Source organism: Echinops telfairi, unplaced genomic scaffold, assembly GCF_000313985.2.
Source record: "Echinops telfairi isolate 266 unplaced genomic scaffold, ASM31398v2 ScPeMD7_7469;HRSCAF=8507_1, whole genome shotgun sequence".
In the NCBI taxonomy this organism is placed as follows: domain Eukaryota; kingdom Metazoa; phylum Chordata; class Mammalia; order Afrosoricida; family Tenrecidae; genus Echinops; species Echinops telfairi.
The window spans coordinates 113,828,874-113,848,762 of record NW_022111373.1 but is presented as its reverse complement, the minus strand read 5'-3'; the positions used below and the strand labels follow the sequence as shown (position 1 = coordinate 113,848,762).

General features: G+C 37.0%; 1 protein-coding gene across 1 annotated transcript in view; it reads left to right on the top strand.

Annotated features, from left to right (window-relative positions):
- Window positions 1–19,889, top strand: part of WDR70 (WD repeat domain 70) — a 325,699-nt gene that overhangs the window by 178,819 nt on the left and 126,991 nt on the right. The window contains exon 10 of the mRNA XM_045285256.1: window positions 14,862–15,036. Coding sequence (XP_045141191.1) covers window positions 14,862–15,036 — 175 coding nt within the window. The remainder of the gene's footprint in view (window positions 1–14,861; window positions 15,037–19,889) is intronic.

The window sequence follows — 19,889 nt, the reverse complement described above, 5'->3', positions numbered from 1 at the left end:
TTTACAAGCCCCTAATAAAATGATTTTAAAAAGAAAAAAAGTAATTTAACTATGAAAGTATATATATAATATGTGAATGTTATATCTAGTAGACTACTAAGAATAGAAGGAAAGAAACCAAACTTGATCTATGGTTGTCATGGGTGGATAAGGAAGAGTTTTTGCTTAGGGGGCATGAGTTTATGGTAATGGTGGTGGAATAATTTGGAAAAGGATACCAATAGTGGTTGTGTAACATGAAGCGTACAATCAGTGGCACTGAATTATGTATGTAGAAGTTGTTGAATTGGAGAATGTTTTATTATGCATACTTTTTCCACCATTACAAAATAATTACTTGATAACAATGAGCACAAGGAAGAAGAAAGTGTTCTAGAATTGATTGTGGTGATGATTGTACAACTCTTCTTGATAGGATCAAACTATTGAATTGTATGATACGTGAATGAAATGCTAATAAAACTGGTTAAAAATATTTAAAAAAACACTTTTATTGGGGGTTCTTACATCTCTTAATCACAATCCATACTTTCATCCAGTGTGTCAAGCACATTTGCACATATGCTGCCATCATCATTTTCAAAGCATTCTCTTCTTGAGCCCCTGATATCAGCTCCCCATTTCTTCCCCCTCCCCTGCCAGTCCTCCCTCACAAACCCTTGATAAGTTATAGATTATTATTTCCATATCTGACATCATCCTCCATCGCCCCTCATCCACCTTTCCGTTATTCGTCCTCTTGGGAATGGGTTCTAAATTCATCCTTGTGATTGATGCCCCCTTTCTCCCCCGACCCTCCCCTAATCCTCTTGGTATCACTACTCTCATTGTGGGCCCTGAGGGGTTTATCTATCCTGGATTCCCTGTGTTGCAGGCTCAGAATAAGACCTTTTAATTGTAAACACCTAAATGTTAATAATCACGATAACTTTTAGTTTAAATCTTAACTCTTATTCAGATTAGTCCAGCATTCTGAATTCAATATTAAACACATTTTTTTGGGCATATGATTGTTTCTGGAAATAATGCTCAAAATATAAGTGGTCCATTGTAAATTCACTTGCTAGGTATTGAAAAAGTTTGCCATTTTCATTATAAATGTCTAAAGTAACGTTGACTTCACTGCTTAACTCTACAACATGATTAAGCCTTGTTTAGCTTTGCAGTTAGGAAAAACCATCCATTCCTTTTAAAAAGAAGAGTATTTATCTCATTTTCAAATTTGCACGGAATCACATTTTGGCAAGTAAACTTATCTTTAGAATCTGTTGTGCAGATGTTCACTCTGCTGTTTAAAAAACTGGATTCAGTGAAAACTGTGTTTTACGTATTACTTCTCAGGGACATTTAAACAAATAGAAATGGCTGTAATCATGTTGAATTTAAGGGGTTTGGTAGAAAGCCTGCTGTACCTGAGAATGTCCAGGGAGAAGTTGATCCAGCCGCCGCAGTCTGGGTAAAGGGGTGGGTGAAAGTCACAGAGAGGCTGCATGTTGGTTCATCTAAGATATCTCACGTATGATGGCCACATAATTTCTCAATCCTCAATTCCTCCAGTTCCCCTAATCTACTCTATATATTATGTTTTGGTCATACCCAGAGATAGTATTAATATAGTATTTTTTCTTAGCATAGATGAGGTGGTCATCTGTAATTATAGGCACACTACATTTCCCCCCACTTTTGAAGATCAAATCCACATAGGGATTCTTATCTTGATACATGTTATACAAGTAATTCATTAGTAGAATGGCACTGACTGGCTTGCTTAGTATTCTGACTTCTGCCCCCCAGGATTCTACTAAAATTGTGCATGCTTAGGGCACAGGATGTAAGCACTTTGCTGCTGATGAAAGGCCAGTGTCTTCAACCCACTAGTTATCATGAGGGAGACAGATGTGACAATCTGCTTCTATAAAGATTACAGTTTTGGAAACTGCAGGGTAGTGCTACTCTGCCCCATAGTTTGCTATGAGTCACAGTCGACTCAGTGAGTAACAAGCGGTCATCTATGAACTCTTGTCTACTAAATTCAATGTAAAGATCTAATTCCTTATTTTACTCAACATTTGAAAAAGGCATGTGGGCTGAGGTTGTCTTCCTTCAGCTACACAAGGAGCAAGAGAATCCAACTCCACATCAAGTCAGACATGCCTCCACCCTCCATCTGTCTTTACCCTTTTTTAACCCCGACTGGCCCTTGCACTGCATCCTACTTCTTTGCTAGGGTCCATATTCCACTGTGGTAGCCACACAGAATTCACAGTTGCTACACAAGATTATGGGGTTTACTAGGGACATTATCAGATTATGTCAGGATCAAAAATTGTCCATAGAACCTCTTCTCAGCCATGGTGGCAGGTCCTCCACCTGTCAGCCAAGTGGCCCTTTGACTTCTGCCCTGCTCAGCAAGTGTTACAAAACTGCTATGTGCTTATCAGTGCTCAAAGGGCACTCCCCCTGTGTTTTCTTCTATTGTGCACAGCGTGTCTATGAGTCAGGACCTTCCCATCTGTCTAACAACCCCCACCCCCACTCATGTGGTGGGAGTTACAGCTACCATGGATAGAAGAACCATACCAAGTAATTTTGCTTGCAACATCTCTGGAATTTGACTTTGTTGATCACACCTCCATTTATTTTTTCTTTTTAAATTTACATTTTTATTTTTGAGAATATACATGTTGTTGTTGTTGTTAGGTGCCACTGAGTCGGTTCTGACCCATAGCAACTTTATGCAAAGCAGAATGAAACACTGCCCCGCCCTGTGCCATCTCCACAGTTGTTCCGATGAACACATGATTGCAACCTCCTTGAGGGCCTTCTTCTTTTTCGCTGCCTCTTTACTTTACAAAGCATGATGTCCTTCTCCAGGGACGGGTCTGAACTGACACGTGTCCAAAGTATGTAAGATAAAACCTTGCCATCCTTGTCTCTAAGGAGCACTCTGGCCGTACTGCTTCCAAGACAGATTTACTTGTCCTTTTGGCAGGCCAGGGGACTTTCAGTATTCTTCACCAGCATTCAAATTCAAATGCATCAAATCTTCAGGCTTCTTTATTCAATGTCCAATTTTCACATGCACTAGTCCTCTTTTTAATACTCTGAAGAGACATTTTGCAGCAGATTTACCTAATACACTTGTCTTTTGATTTCTTGGAATCAGTGCCGCTTCCATGAGCTTTGATCGTGGATCCAAGAAAGACTCAGCCTTTTCTCCATTTGTCATGATGTTACTTATTTGTCCAGTTGTGAGGTCTTTTGGGCTTCTTTACATTGAGTTGTAATGCACACTGAAGAATGCAGTGCTTAATTTTCATCAGCAAGTGCTTCAAGTCGCTGTCACTTTCACCAAGCAAGCTTGTCATCTGCATATTACAAGTTGTTAATAAGACTTCCTCCAATCCTGAGGCCACATTATTCTTCATATAATCCAGTTTCTCTGATTATTTTCTCAGCATACAGATTGAATAAGTGTAGTGAGAGGATACAACCTTGTTGCACACCTTTCCTGATTTTAAACAATGCAGTATTCCCTTGTTCTCTTTGCAGAACTGCCTCTTGTTACATGTACAAGTTCCTCACGAGCATGATAAGTATTCTGGAATTCCCATTTTTCTCAACGTTATCCATAGCTTGTTATGATCCACACAGCCGAATGCTTGGCATATTCTCTAAAACACATGTAAGCATCTTTTTGGTAATCTCTGCTTTCAGCCAAGATCCACCTGACATAAGCAGTGATATTCTTTGTTCTATGTCCTCTTCTGAATCCAGCCTGAACCTCTGGCAGCTCCCTGTCAGTGTACTGCTGCAACCATTGTTGGATGATCTTCAGGAAAATTGTACTTGAGTATTGTATCCATGATATTGTTCTATAATTTGAACATTTTGTTGTGTCACCTTTTTTTTTTTGATTGGGTACAAATAAGAATCTCTTCCAGTCAGTTAGCCAAGTAGATATCTTCTAAATTTCCTGGCACAGAGGAGTGAATGCTTCCAGTGTTTCATCAGCTCGTTGAAACATTTCAATGGGTAGTCCATCGATTTTTTGAGCCCTGTTTTTGGCACTTTTGGTGAAGTTTGATCTTCTTCCTTCAGCACCATTGGTTCTGGCTCATATACTACCTCTTGAAATAGTGGGATGCTGACTAGTTAGTTCTTTGTGGTACAGTAACTATGTATTCCTTCCAACATCTTTTGATGCTTTCCAGCATTATTTACTGTTTTACTCATAGAATTTTTCCTGGTTGCAATTCAAGACTTGAATTTTTTCTGGAGTTCTTTCAGTTTCAGATATGCTGAGCATGTTCTTCCCTTAGGGCTTTTTAATTATAGGTCTTTGTACATTTCATTATAACATTTGATTTTGTCTTCAATCTGCCTTTGAAATTTTCTTTTCAGCCATTGACTTCAGCATTTCTTCCATTTGCTTTAGCTAGTCTGCAATTAAGAACAAGTTTCAGAGTCTCTTCTGACATCCACTTGGATCTTTGCTTTGTTTCCTGTCTTTTTCATGACTTTTACTTTCTTCGTGAACGATGGTCTTCATGCCCTCCCACAGCTCTTCAGGTCTTCTGTCATTAGCGTTCAGTGCAGCAATTGTATCTTGAGATGTTCTCAAAATTGATGGGATAGATTCAAGGTTGTATTTTGGCTCTCATGGATTTGTTTGACTTTTCTTCAGTAAATTAAATTGAATTCAGTTCATTTGCTCATATGAATTTGCATATGAGCAATTGATTGTCTTTTCCAGTCAGTCCTGTTCTTGTTTTAGCTGCTGATGTCCAGTTTCTCCATTGCCTTCTTCCCACCGATAATAATCAATTTGACATCTGAAGAAGTCTTTTGTGTTATTGAAAAAAGATATTTTATATGAACAAGTCGTTCATCTTGCAGAATCCTACTACAAGCTTTATACCCATCACCTGGTCCATAATTTTCAACCACTGTTCCTTCCTCTTTGTTTCTCACTTTTGCATTCCAGTTGCTAATAATTATCAATGCATCTTGATTGCATGTTTGATCAATTTCCATTGAAGTCATTGGTAAAATAATTCAGTGTCTTCATCAGTAGCTTTTATGGTTGGTGCATACATTAGAAAAATAGTTGTACAAATTGGATTTCCTTGAAGGTGCATAGACACAATTCTATCACAGACAATATTGTACTTCATGATTAATTGTGTAATGACATTTTAACAATGAACATCACACTATTCCACTTGATTGTGCTGTTCTCAGCATCGTAAATCATATGATTTTCTTTCTCAAAATGACCAATAGTAGTCTATTTCAGCTCACTAATGCCTAGGATTTTGATCTTCATGCGTTCCATTTCATTTTTGAGCACTTCCAATTTTTCTAGATTCATACTTCTCACAGTCCAAGTTCCAATCATTAGCAGACTTTTGCATCTGTTTCTCTTTACCTGGAATCATGCTCCCTCAGCAAATGAGGATCTCAAAGGCTCTGCCCCTGCAGGCTTTCCATCACTCATGTCATCACGGTCGACTCCAGTACAAGAAATCAGCTCTTCGTCAGTCTCAGTTTGAGTACTCTTAGACCTGAGGGGCCCAGCCTCTGACACTGTCTCCAACAGTGTTCTGCTTGTACTCATTAGGCCCTTAGTATTTGACAATGTTTCAGAGCTATATAAGGTTTTCACTGGCTCCTTCCTTCAGAGTGGGTGCCCTGTTCTATGTTGTCTGTGCTTTGTCTGGAAGCTCCGCCGAAACCTGTTCACTTTGCATTGACTCTGCTGGTATTTGAAATACCAGTGACATAGCTTCCAGCACCACAGTAACACCTAAGCCACCCCAGTATGACAAACTGGCAGACGAGCGGTGGGAGAATCTACATGCTCATAGCAATTTAACCTTTCGCGCATATACAATTCAGTGAGATTAATTACATCTTCAGGTTGGGTTATCATTCTCATTTCTTTTTTGACTTAGTCTTTCTCCATTGATATACAGTCACTGCTCCTTAAGGTGCTTACCTAATCCTTTGAGTTGCTGTTGTCACTTTGATCTCTTACAATGTAAATCCCCAACTTTTGGCCTACTGCCCATAATATGGGATAGTGTAGGAGTATGTTTTTGTAGTCCCCTCTGGAATGTTCCCTGCACGAGCAGTGCTCGCTTTGAGAAACACTGTCTCGTAGCTAAATCTTAAAAGACCATGATGCTCATGGCAGATCTTTTTTTTATGAGGTAAGTGATACTATTGTTTGATTTTAAGATAACATTCTGGAATATTTTTAGTTTAAGATTTAAATATTATTTCAGAGTAATAGTTCGAGATTTCATGGTCCTATAAGGGGAATTTGTAATTTCGTGCTTCATTTCCCTCCTTTTGAGCAGGTTTCTTCTATGGACTCTTAGCTGAAACTGCTAAGTAGTGGTAGCCAGCCATGTACCGTCCCGTTCTCAGGACTATATATTGAAAAGAACATCCTAATCAAATGAATGTAATACATTTGTCAAAAATCAGTTGACTATAGATGCGTGGGTTTATTTTTGACCTCTTAGTTCCATTGTCTCTTAATACCTGTACCACATAATTTGATTACTCAAACTAGGTAATGTATTTTAAAATTAGAAAGTGTGAATTCCTCTTCCCTTTCAATGTTGCTTAACCTATTCAGGGGTCTTTCCAAGCCACATAGAGTTGAAGTTTGGCTTTAACATTTTTGTAAAGAAGTTTCTTAGAATATGATGAAGTTGTTTTTACTTTATAAATCACCTTGGGTAGTACTGACATCTTAATAAGACTAGGTGGCATTTCTTTTATCTTACATTTCTTTTAGCAGTGTTTTATAATTTTTATTGTATAAGTCTTTCATTTCCCTCTTTAGCTCTATTTTTAGGTATTTTATTCTCTTAGTTGCTAGTGTAAATGGAATTATTCACCTAATTTCTCTCTCAGATTTCTTACTGTGTGTAGACAATCAACTGATTTTTGTTGTTGATGACCTTGTACTATGAAACTTTCCCTGATTCTTCTATTAGCCCTGGATTTCTTCTGGATCCTATGAGATTTTTCTATGTTTTTGTTAGGCACCAGTTAGTTGGACACTTCCAACTCAAAGTTGCCCTATGTACAACAGAACACACCACCACCCAGTCCTGGGCCATCCTCACAATTGCTGCTGTGGTTGAGTTCATTGTGTAGCCACTGCAGTAGCTGCCGTCACTGCGGTCCATCCGTATCATCCGGGGTCTTACTCTACTTTACGAAGCCTGCTGCCCTTTTCCAGGGACTTGTTTCTCCTGATGTCCAGAGTACAGGAGATGAAGTCTTGCCTACTTTCCTTCTAAGGAGCATTCTGTCTGTATTTCATCCAAGTCAGAACTTTGTGTTATTTGGCATTCCAAAGTACTTTTAATATTCTTCAACAAGTCCCTGGAAAAGGGCAACAAACACCATAATTGAAGTATCTCAATTCTTTTTTGGTCTTTCTTATTCAGTGTTCTACTTTCATATGCAGATGAGGCAGTTAACATTGCAAGGGTTTGGGTCAGGTGCACCCTAGTGCACTTCACTTTCAAGAGCTTTGTGTAGCAGATGTACCCAATGCAATGAGTCCTTTGGCCTCTTGACTGCTGCTTTCATAAGCATTGATTGTGGATCCAAGTCCTGGTCAATTAGGATACCAATTAAGATTGTTTTCTGGCAAAATGAAATGGCTGTTCTGCCACTGTGGATTTCATTTTCACCATCATCTCTTCCTTTCTTAAACAAATTATCTTATTTGTAAACTGCTGTTTTTTTCTGGGGTATTGACCCCATAAAGTTTTCATAAAGCATTAATGAACTAATCATTCTTCTACCCAAGGCTTCACTATAAATTTGGTATTTGTTTTCTTGCTTCCGTTTTAGCAGATTCATGTTCCTCTGATAGGGACTCTTTTTAAAAAAAATTATTTTATTGGGGGCTTGTACAATTCTTATCATAATCCATACATATATCCATTGTGTCAAGCATATTTGTACATTTGTTGCCATCATCATTTTTAAAACATTTTCTTTCTACTTAAGCCCTTGGTATCAGCTCCTCATTTTTCTCCTCCTTCTATTCCCACCACCCACCCGGCCCTGATAATTTATAAATTATTTTTTTGTCATGTCTTACACTTTCTGACGTCTCCTTTCACCCACTTTTCTGTTGTCTGTACCCCCAGGGAGGGGGTTATATAGATTCTTGTAATCAGTTCCCCCTTTCCACCCCACCCTCCCTCCACTCTCCTGGTATCGCCACTGTCGCCACTGGTCCTGAAGGGATCATCCGCTCTGGATCCCCTGTGTTTCCAGTTCCTATCTGTATCAGTGTACATTCTCTGATCTAGCCAGATTTGTAATTTAGAATTGGGATCATGATAGTGGGTGGGGAGGAAACATTTAGGAACTAGAGGAGAGTTGTATGTTCCACTCCGCACTCCCCCTTATTCACAGTGATGTGATTTTTGGTTCTGATGATGCCTGATACCTGATCCCTCGACACCTCGTGATCGCACAGGCTGGTGTGCTTCTTCCATGTGGGCTTTGTTGCTTCTGAACTAGATGGCGCTTGTTTACCTTCAAGCCTTTAAGACCCCAGATGCTATATCTTTTGATAGCTGTGCACCATCAGCTTTCTTCTCCACATTTGCTTATGCCCCCATTTGTTTTCAGCGATTAACATTCATATTCTATGAACATCTCTTTTTAATTTTTTTCTATGAACTTCTTGAAGACCCTTCATGTCATGTGTGCATTACGTGCATGAACATACATATAGTAAGTTAATGAGCTGGAGATAAGAACTTCTATGATTATACACATTAGTTCTAAATTGAATAACAAGTGTCCATAGAAGAGACAAAAGAGGAGAGGGCAGAGGGAAAGGTCAGTTGAGGATAGAGGCAGAGATTAGAGTGATGTGGCTCTAAATAAGGAAGCCATCAGAAGATGAAGTGGCAAAGAAGGATTTTCTCCTCGAGCCTCCAGAAGGAAGTGTGGACGTTTGGCTTCCAGAACAGGGCAGGCTTATACAGAAGTGAGAACATTTTCCCCCTTTCTGTGGAACTGTAAACCCTTAACATTTGGACATATAAAAAAGGTTTTCTTTTAGGGTTTGCTCTACCTAGAGAACCAGCATTTCAGACTCTTACATCACAAAAGTTACTTGGGTATTCTTTTGAGAAAAGTTGAACCAAGATCCCTTAAGTGATTTACATGCAAAATTAATGCTTCCCATGATTTCTGCCAAGTGCTGTGATGCATTTATGCAGCAGATGCCAGAAAGTTAAGAACTTGTATCTGGAAAGGATTCAAAATTTTAAGACAGAAAGCATTTGTGCTTGGGGCAACATAATGACCCCACTTGTGACTTTTTCTTGTCTTCTGGGTATTTTCATTGTGTATCCAGAAAGTCCAGGTGGATCCTTCTTCTATTTTTAAATCTTTTTATGCAACACAGTTTTAATTTTACAAGACCAATTCTGACTCCAAGTTTTAAAATACGCGTTCTTCAACATAAAATGTTTTGACAGGTACCTAATGGCCTAGCACTTTAGCATCCATTTTTTTTTCCAGGCATAAATTTAGTGACTTGGAGCCATAAAACCATAGTGCAGTTAGTCTTTGTCAGATTCTATATAAATCTATATTTTATACAGCTATGTGAAAGGTTAGTTCCCTCCTTTTTTATTATTTTGATGACTAGCACAACCTGCTACTATACCATTGAAATAAAGCTTAACTAATTGTTGGATTTATGAACCTTGATATTTTATTTATAATTTAAGAGGAAGAGCAGGAAACTCAATACTTATTGAGTGTCTACTGTGTTTCAAGCACTCTCCTAGACATGTTTATATCTTTAATCTCATTTAATCCTCACAACCCTTCATTGTTGGCATTATTATCATAATCTTAGAGAATGAAGAATCTTAAGCAAGATGATAATAGTGACATTTTATACCTGTGTGTGGCATTTTATATCATAATTCTCAATTGTTATATGATATTTGGAGGTTTAGTTATTAAGAGAGAGAAACTGGGTATCATAATTTAATCCCACTGTTACAGAGCTGAGAGTAGAAAGAAAATTCTACAGGATCCCTCAACTTTCTGTGCTTATTGACCATGGGAAATGTAGTTAATGAAAATAATAGATCACTTAGCTATAGAGAATGCATTCAGTCGGACCAATGTATAGTAATGCTCACATACAAATGATGCTAGCTATCCATGTGCAAAAAAACTTAACCTTGGCTCATACCTGCTATCACTTATAAAGGCCATTTGAAATTGATCACAGACTTAATTACTAAGCCTAAAACTATAAATCTGTGGAAGAAAACATGGGAGAAATTTTTGAGTGGGTGGGCTTGAGTTAAGCAAAAATTTCTTAGATAAACCAAAAGAATGATCTACAAAAGAACATAATTGATAAATTAGGATTTATAAAAATTGAAAACTTCTGCTATTTCAAAGACTATTTAAAATTAAAAAAGAAACTACAGATGTTGAGAAAATATTTGCCAAACGTGACAAAGAAATTATATCCAGAATACCTAAAGAAATCTCAGCATTCAATAATAAAAAATAAACAACCCAATTTTTAAAATGGGCAAGCGATTTGGACATTCTCCTCACAAAAGAAAGCAAACAGACGGCAAATAAGCACATGGAACGATGGTCAGCATCACTAACCACTTAGGAAATGTCAATTAAAATCACAGTGTGATGTCTATTGAAATAGTTTAAAAAAATAAACAGCTGATAATACTAAGTGTTGACAAGGATAAGGAGCGATTGAGAGGTTCATACACTGCTGATAGGAATGCAAAATTGAATAGTTGCTTTAGAAAACATCTCAGCAGTTTTAAATAAAATGTACAGTATGCGTATGACCAGCAATCCCGTTAATAAGTCTTTATCCAAGACATGAAAACTTATTTTTATGGAACAAAAATTTGATAAAATTCACCTGTATGTGAATATTATAATGGCAGCCCCTGTTGATATATTGTCTCAGCCATTTTTGAATAATTGTCACAAATTTTTATTTGCACGTGATACTAATGATAATACCTTGATAATTTCTGCATTCTGTTAGGTCAACAATAGGAATGGGCACAAATATGGATCTCTTCCATTCAAGTCACTTGGCCATATAGCTGTTTTCCAAATTTTTTGACATAGACAAGTGAGCACTTCAAGTATTGTATGTGTTTGTTGAAACATCTGTTTTGGTATTCTGTTAGTTCTTGAAGCCTTGACCAATTCCTTCAGTGCTACTTGAACTTCTTCCTTCAATATTATTGGTTCTTGATTATATACTACTTCCTGAAGTAGTTGAAAGTTGACCAATTCCTTTTAGTACAGTGTATTCCTTCCATGTATTTTGATGCTTCCTGCATCATTCAATTTTTTTTCCCCTTTAGAATCATTCAGTATTGTAACTTGAGGCTTGAAATTTTTTTATTCTTCAGTTCTTTCAGCTGGGGAAATGCCAACCTTGTTCTTCTGTTTTAGTTTTCTAATTCCGCGAGACATTTTTTCCCAAGTTGTCCTTTGAAATCTTCTGTTCAGCTCTTTTATTTCATCATATCTTCCATTTGCTGTAGTTACTTTGTTTCAAATCCTAGAATTATAGCATACCTTTCCATTATTTCTGTGTATTTTTTCCAAACCTTTATTTGACTGAAAATGTGCTGATCAGCAGATCTGATAATTACTGTAAATCGGCGCAATTTTAAGATTATGTAAGGTCTTGGCCTTGACAACTGTGTAAACTAGGTTTTTGTAGTTGTAAGAAGTTTAAGTTTTTAAGAAAACCTTAAGAAAAGACACGCAAACATTAAAATAACCTTTACTTTTTATAAGTATGCATTTGTATTATGTTATAAATATTTGATAACTTCACAGAATCCATCTGTGTAATAGTCAATTGCATCTCATCACATATGAATTATACCTCAGTAAAGTTGATTTTTCATATGCTTAGATTGTTAGTGAAAATTTTCTGTTCAATGAAAATTTTTTGAGGCTATAGTATTTATATGTTACTATTATATTCAAGACATAATAATCTATTATAATGTATATGTATAGTATGTATATGTTACTATTATATTCAAGACATTGTGTAGGCTCTCTGTATACAAAGATGAAAGCAAAACAAATTAAAGAAGCCTTGCTTCCAAGGAGCTGTTTTGCAGAAGCAGTAGACAACACATGTTGTGAATGGTGTTATACTACAGGCATGTAGGAAGATGTAGGATTATCCAGGATGAATGAGATCCCTACTTTTGTTCGTTGCCTTTTTTATTCTTTTGTTCTTTGTTGTGGCTATTCCCAGTTGTTTGCATTTCCAGGTCAATTTTAGAATTAGTTTACTTCTACAACATGAAGAAATTTAGTAGATAGGAACTGGAAACACAGGGAATCCAGGGCGGTTAATTCCTTCAGGACCCGTGTTGTGAGTGGTGATACTGGGAGGGTGGAGGGAGAGTGGGTTGGAAAGAGGGAACCGATGACAAGGATCTACATGTGACTTCCTCCCTGGGGGACGGACAACAGAAAAGTGGGTGAAGGGAGATGTCGGACAGGGCAAGATATGACAAAATAATAATTTATAAATTATCAAGGGTTCATGAAGGAGCGGGGAGCGGGGAAGGAGGGGAAAAAATGAGGAGCTGATGCCAGGGGCTTAAGTGGAGAGCAAATGTTTTGAGAATGATGAGGTCAATGAATGTACAAATGTGCTTTACACAATTGATGTATGTATGGATTGTGATAAGAGTTGTATGAGCCCCTAATAAAACAATTAAAAAAAAGAAATTTAGTAGAATTTTGATTGTAATTTCCTTGAATCTGTAGATCAATTTGGAGAGAATTGAAATCTTAACAATACTGAATCTTCTGATCCATAAATACAGTATATTTTCTCATTTACTGAGAACTTACATCATGTGGCTTTCCGTATACAAATTCTTTGCTCCTGAGTTTTTGAATTTTATTCATGCTTTCGGTGCTGTTAGTTGCCTTGGAGCCGAGTCTGACTTATGGCAACCCTCTGTGTGTGAAGACTGGTTTTCTAAGGCAGTGACCTTTCGGAAACAGATTTTGGGGCCTGTCTTCTGCGATGTCTCTGGGTGGGCTCCAACTTGCATCCGTTTCAGCCATCTGTTGAATACTTCACCATTTACACCACCCAGGGACTCCATGTACTCATCACCTAAGACTTTCAATTAAAGGTTTGTGTTTGTTTTAGAGAAAGGGAAAATCTGCCTGGGTCTGGCTTTTCAAAATCTAATGTGACAATCTTTCCCTTTTCATTAGAATTTGTGTGTCATGTCCAATTAATGTAATTACTGATGGGATTGAATTTTAATCTACTAAATAGAAACTCAAGGAGCTCTGGTGGCTTGTTAGTTACCCGGCTCAGAGTTTATATTTATAGCTTAATTTAGCACCAGAATTTGTAGTCCTCTGGTTTAGAGGTCCAGACCTAATAACCTTAATACATATAAAGTAGAATTTTCTATGTACTATTTGATGACAATGTGATCAGATTATTCACTTTATTTAGTTATTATCACAAAAATCCTCATTTGTAAAGAAAATGGATTATGAGTTAGGCTGTTCCTTGGGAAAAAGATGAGGCTGCCTACTCCTTTGAAGATTCAATCTTGGGAAAGAAGCCCACAGGGCCAGGTCTGCTTTGCTATATAAGGTTGCTGTGAGTCAGAATCAGCTCTATGGCAGTGAGTTTGGTTTTGAGAGTTTAAAGATTTACAGCCTCCGAAATCCAAAGGAGTAGTTAGTTCCACTCAGTATCATAGGATTATTATGTGTCAGAATTGAGTTAATGTCGCTATTCATTTTATCTGTCCCAATTACTCTTCTTTCTTAGTTTTTTTCCTGATTTTGATAGGATTGTTTTCATTTCTGTGATACCTCCGTTATTACTTATTCATTATGTAGATGTGTTAGTGATTGGTTTCGGTTTATAATACTCTTTTGTAACATAGCAAATAGCAATGACTCTTGAAATCACACCATTTTGTGTATAGTAGAACAAAGTTCCTTTGAGCCAGCGCTTGTGTGATTATTGTCATACATCATACCTGAACTTTCAAGTCTCTGAGCTTGCATTTTTGTTTTTTTGTATTTTAAGGTGCCCCTCCCCTTTCTTTAGCCTTATATGTAATACATGGCAGTCTGTGATCACATGCCTTTTGATCTGTACCTTCTTCAGTTGATAGTGCTCCTCTTCCTGGCGGCTCTGCTCCGCCCCTAATCCCAGACGGCTACTCCTGATATTCCGTAGAAAGTTCAGGGTCAGGTGGCTTTTGCTTCTGCCCCATCTCCAGAAGCATGAGATTTTTGTCAGGGCCCTGAGGGTTAGCACTCTTTTTAATGACTTGTTTTTTCAGCCTATTTTCTGATGTATGTTCATTGCATTCTGATGTAATGCATTCACACATGTAAGCAATTTATATATTAATGTACACATATTTGGAGTGTGTTCTTGACAGTTATACTGATCAGAGTCTGTATTTAAAGTAAGCAGAGTTTAGAGGGTCAGACCTAATAACCTTAATAGATTTGAAGTGGAATTTGCTTTGTACTATTGAATAACAGCATGATTCAGATATATATTTGTTTTATATAATTATTGCCACAAGAATCTCATTTCTAAATAAAAATGTTTTATAATGCTTGTTTTGTTTTATTTTAAATAGGAACTCGATTTAAACACTTAAGATGTGAGGTAGTCTTTATGGACTGCCCCCTTCCTCCCCCTCCCACCTCCCCATTTCCTTTTTTTTTTTGTAAATGAAAAATCTTTTGATTCTTTTTAGTACTGTGAGGACATGGGAAGTTGAGAATCCAAAGAAGCAAAAAAGTGTATTTAAACCACGGACGATGCAAGGCAAAAAAGTAATTCCCACCACCTGCACGTATAGTAGAGATGGAAACCTCATTGCAGCTGCTTGCCAGAATGGAAGCATACAGATGTGGGACCGAAATTTGACTGTAAGTCAGAGACATTTAAGTCTTCTTTCCTCATATGGACCAAAATGTTAAAATATTATGAAGGTCAATTTCCTGGTTTAGACTTAAACTTCAGTTGATCAAACATTGGGACTTGTGCAATAAACAGCATTTCAACAAATATTCCATTTCAGTATTTTCCAGCCTATAAGATCTGGAGTTTTTAAAATAAATGAGATTGTCTGGCTTAAAAATTTTAAGTGCATAGTGTAGTTTATAGTGTGGTGGTCTCAATTTGCTTGCTTTTTGGAAGTGAAGGATTTGACAGTAGTATAAAACAAAATGCAGCACAGAACTAGAAAATTCCCTTTAAAGTTCTTAGGAAAACTGTGAGATAGCTGTGTGATCCATTACTTGTTTTATAATGACTTCTTTAGTAATTTAAGTAATATTTAATATTCTATGGCATTCCATTTGAATAGGTTTCAGATTTTTTTTTACAATTTTAGAACATTACAAGAATAAATAAATATGTTGTAAAATTGGAATTAGCGGGGACCAAAAAATTCTGTAACTGTAGAAAAAATATAAAACCTTTGAGTAATTCTGTGAATTACCAATTACGAAGAGCCTTAAAAAACAAGAAAGCAAAGCCTTTGTTGTATACATTAATGGTAAAACAAGAATTCTTGATATAAGCGAATTATTCTAATTATCAATTATATAATGACAATGTGCTTTAATGTTAAACACAGTCTGAACTTCATTGTTTTGTTTTAAGTCAGGTCAAGTTATTCAACAAATAATTATTGATTAGTTACTATGTGCCAGGGACTACTGCAGGCACATGGAATACTGCAAGCTATAAGCACTCCCTGCCCCAATAGAGATTTTATTCTACTTAAAAAACCAAGAACAAAGCAAAAAAAAAAAAAACCCACCCAACTTCTGCCCAGCTTAGTGTTTACATGTTGGAAGAGACCCCAGTTATCATACTGCACTTTTGCATATGGTACAGTAATGCCACTAAATGTGTGCACACCTAAGAGCATCACCCAGTTTGTAAAAAATGTAATATGCTTGTGTTGGTTGCATAAAATATGGTGGTGGTCTTTTCAGGCAGATAAGTGAAAATCAGTTGTTTAGAATAAGGTAGAACGTAATGATGAGGGGAAAACTTCTTGTTGATAACGCTGGAAAAACCTTTGGCATTTTTTGTTTGTCAGCTCTTTTACTTCGGTTTTCATTGTCCTATAAACCCCATGAAGCTTCATAATGGCAAAAAGATTTTAAAATTTCTTTGAATTGTAAACTGAGTTTTAACCAAGTAATAAGTTTTTAGTGAGGGTTTATGTGCTTTTCTCTTAGTACCATATAGTTTTGTAAAGTTGTGTATAGCTTTTAAAGATCTCCCTTGCGTACCTCTTGAAATAATGAATATCTTCACTTTCAGTATAGTCTACATCTAAACCATTTGAGTGCCAGTTTCCTAAAAGACACTCTTAAGACATTTTGCTAAACGTAGTCTTTGATTCTGTTTCGTTGAAGTTTAATAATACTTGGACATATGTACAATTTATTATACCACATCTCATTTACAACATTTCATTCATACTTTTGCATTTATATTATAAGGGTCTCAAGCGAAGACAAATCAAATTGAGGACAAAGTTGATAGCAGGAAACAACTTCATTTAAAAACATTAAAAAAACAAAAACACTTAACAATTTCATCAACAGTAGTAAATCTCCCAAAGGGAAACACTAAAGCTAAGTAAGAAAATAGTAAGAATTTTTCCATGCAGTAGCCAAAGAATTATAGGCTTGATAATGGCTAGTAGATATGCTTTGTGACAATAATTAAAGCTGCTAAACTTGTCACATTTAATCATAGAATTTACAACTTCAACTTTAGGAATTAAGTGAAACATTTTTTTTTCCCTTGTCGCTCCTCCTCTATCCATAGAGACTCCCACTGGATGTCTGAAACCTCCCAATGGACGTCTGAAACCATCGATAGCACTGAACCTGATCTATACCATTTTATTTTTTAGACATACCCTTGATAAAGTTTCATGGATAAGTTAGTCACACTTAAGAGACAGCAATGACGAATGACAAAACAGATATTCAGTACAATATGGACTGCTTGAATGCAAACTGTGTGATACCATGACAGTCAATCTGATCACCGAGATGGCTGCCAAGTGGCTATTGGACAGGTAGCAGATACAGCATGGAGACTCTGGACACCAGGATGATTCCTGTCCCATTGGGATGGAACAGGACAGTGTGTGATTGCATTGTGACACTCTGATCAATGCACAGTTGAAATGTATGAATTGCTTATGTCTGGAATTTTCCATTTCATGCTTTTGGACCAAAGTTGAACATGGCTAATTGCAACCACAGAAAGTGAAAGCACAACTAAGGAGGCAACTACTGAATCGATGACTCCTGGTGTCCTGAGACCTACTTTTACTGTAGAGGTATTTTGGCCAGTTGGTAGCCACTCATCACATTTGCCTATTTCAATTTATATTACCCAAAATACCATAAAAATGTAAGTTTCTGGTCACAGGAGGCACTTTTTTTAAGTGTCCAGAATCCATGTGTGGTTAATAATTACGTTATTGGGCAGAACAGGTACAGAACGTTTCTATAACTGCAGAGAGTTCTGTTGCACAGTTCTGATCAAGAAAAATGATTTTAGGCCCAAGGACCCCTCAGTGATTTGACAGTGGCACAAACTGGTAAACTGAGGGATGATAGGATAGTGGGACATGTCATCAGATGTAGCATGCACTCAGGGTCCTTGCACAGTGTGTCACATTTATTTTGTGCATTTTATTAGGAGAGACGGGTCCTTGGAAGTCAGGCTTGACAAAGTGGAGGCGGAGGATGGGGGTTGCAAAAATCACAACAAAAACCTGAGCACACTGTCATCAAGTTGATTCCAGTTCACAGCAACCCTATAGAACAGAGTATAACTGTCACCTGTGGGTTTCCTGAGACTGTAATCTTTATGGGGCCAGTAGGGGTGGATAAGAAAGCCTCATCTTTCTCCCTTGGAGTGGTGGGTAATTTCAAACTGCTGACTTTGTGGCTAGCAGCCCAGGGTGTTACTTGGCTATGTCATCAGGGCTCCTACAATTTATGATAAAATGCACATTATTTTTTACATCTAAAATCGTGAATATCTGTTTTTACAAGTATTTTTTATTAGATTTTTATAATATGGCTTTGATCCTTCTTCCTTCATTCCTCAAGTAAACCAAGGTACACCAAAACCTGATGCCAGTTGTTAATTACTCCCTGTAGTGATCTGTGTTGATAAAACCTGACCTCAAAGAATTTCTCACAATGAGATGTAAACCTTTTTGTCCTCAGCCAATTTTGACAGGTGAGATATCTCTAATCACCCTTGAGAATACAAAGAGTTAGTCAGTCCTGAATTTCTTAAGCTTTAAGTCCTTAGAATTGAGACTTTCATGTAACAGATTACTAATAATTCTTGATCTTCCTACTTTTCCTTTCAAACTCTCTGGTCACTTACAGTTTTTATAAAAATATGAAATTTGATCTTAGCATGCAATTTAACTTTTGCTTCAAACATTTCAATAGCACGAGTTTGATCAATTAATTGGCTTAAATTGGATTGATGGATTAAAAGGGTGTGGTTTGGGAAATATGAATATAGGTTCTTTACTATAAGTAGGCATTATTTACTATAAGTAGGTGTATGAAAAAACACCACCATCAATAAATTGGAATGCCATGAACCAATTTTTTACTTATGCTTATGAAGGTATGTGAATGATAATTTTTATTTATAAAAATTCAGGACACATCTGACACATAAACTATTCTGTGTTTTTGACATGCATACTTTAAAAGTATGTGCCTTTGATTCAAAACACAAACACCATTGAAGCTGTGCTAAAGTACTTGCAGGCCCTAAAGTTAAATTCTAATCTGTTAATCGTTTAAATTAGAGCTCTAATATTTTGATAATGTTCTTGTAAAGTGTCATATACTATTGAAAGCAATATTTATTATATGAGAAAATACTGACTTGTAAAAGTTAGGTTGAAAGGATTCCCTTTTTAAACAGATGATTATTCTTCTGGGGCTTTATTTGTTTTTGGAGATGAGAAATAATAATTGAAATTAAGTCTTCTAGTAAACATGATAAATTAAACCCATTCACTCAGTGGTATTTCCCCCTGAAACCTCACTAACATGGCAGGAAAGGCAGTTTTAAAAGCATAAAAATAACGAGGGGAGATGACAGCAGACAAAGGAAGCTAGAACCCAGATGTGTGAAAACAGCCAATGAGGGGAAATGGAATCTTCGGTCATGGTGGAAAAGATGAGCTAACTTAGCCTACTTTTCCCTCCACCACCCTGTGTGACCAGCCCTTCTTCTTTCACCCCACAATGACTGAGTGACCAACTGACCCCTGCCATTGAATAGATTCTGATGCACAGCAACTCTATAACACAGTAGCCCGTAAATTCTTATAGGGACAGACAACCTCGCTTTGCTCTTAGTGGAGTGGTTGGTGGACTTGAAATTCTGACCTTGTAATTAGCAGCTCAGTGTGTAGCCCATTGGGCGACCAGGATTCTTGAAGGATAGAGCAGCAATTTCTAGTGTGTGTCTGTTAGACTGCATTCCAGGCAAAACTGAGATAGGGTGAACATATTAATATACAGGCACCCACCCTCCCAGTGTTGTGATGATGCCATTTATTGAGTACTTATGCTATTCTCAAACTCATTACCGTTGAGTCAATTCCAATGCATAGCGACCCTATAGGACAGTGCAGAATTTCTCCTGTGGGTTTCCAATACTGTAATGCTTTTTAAAAAAAAAATCATTTTATTGGGGG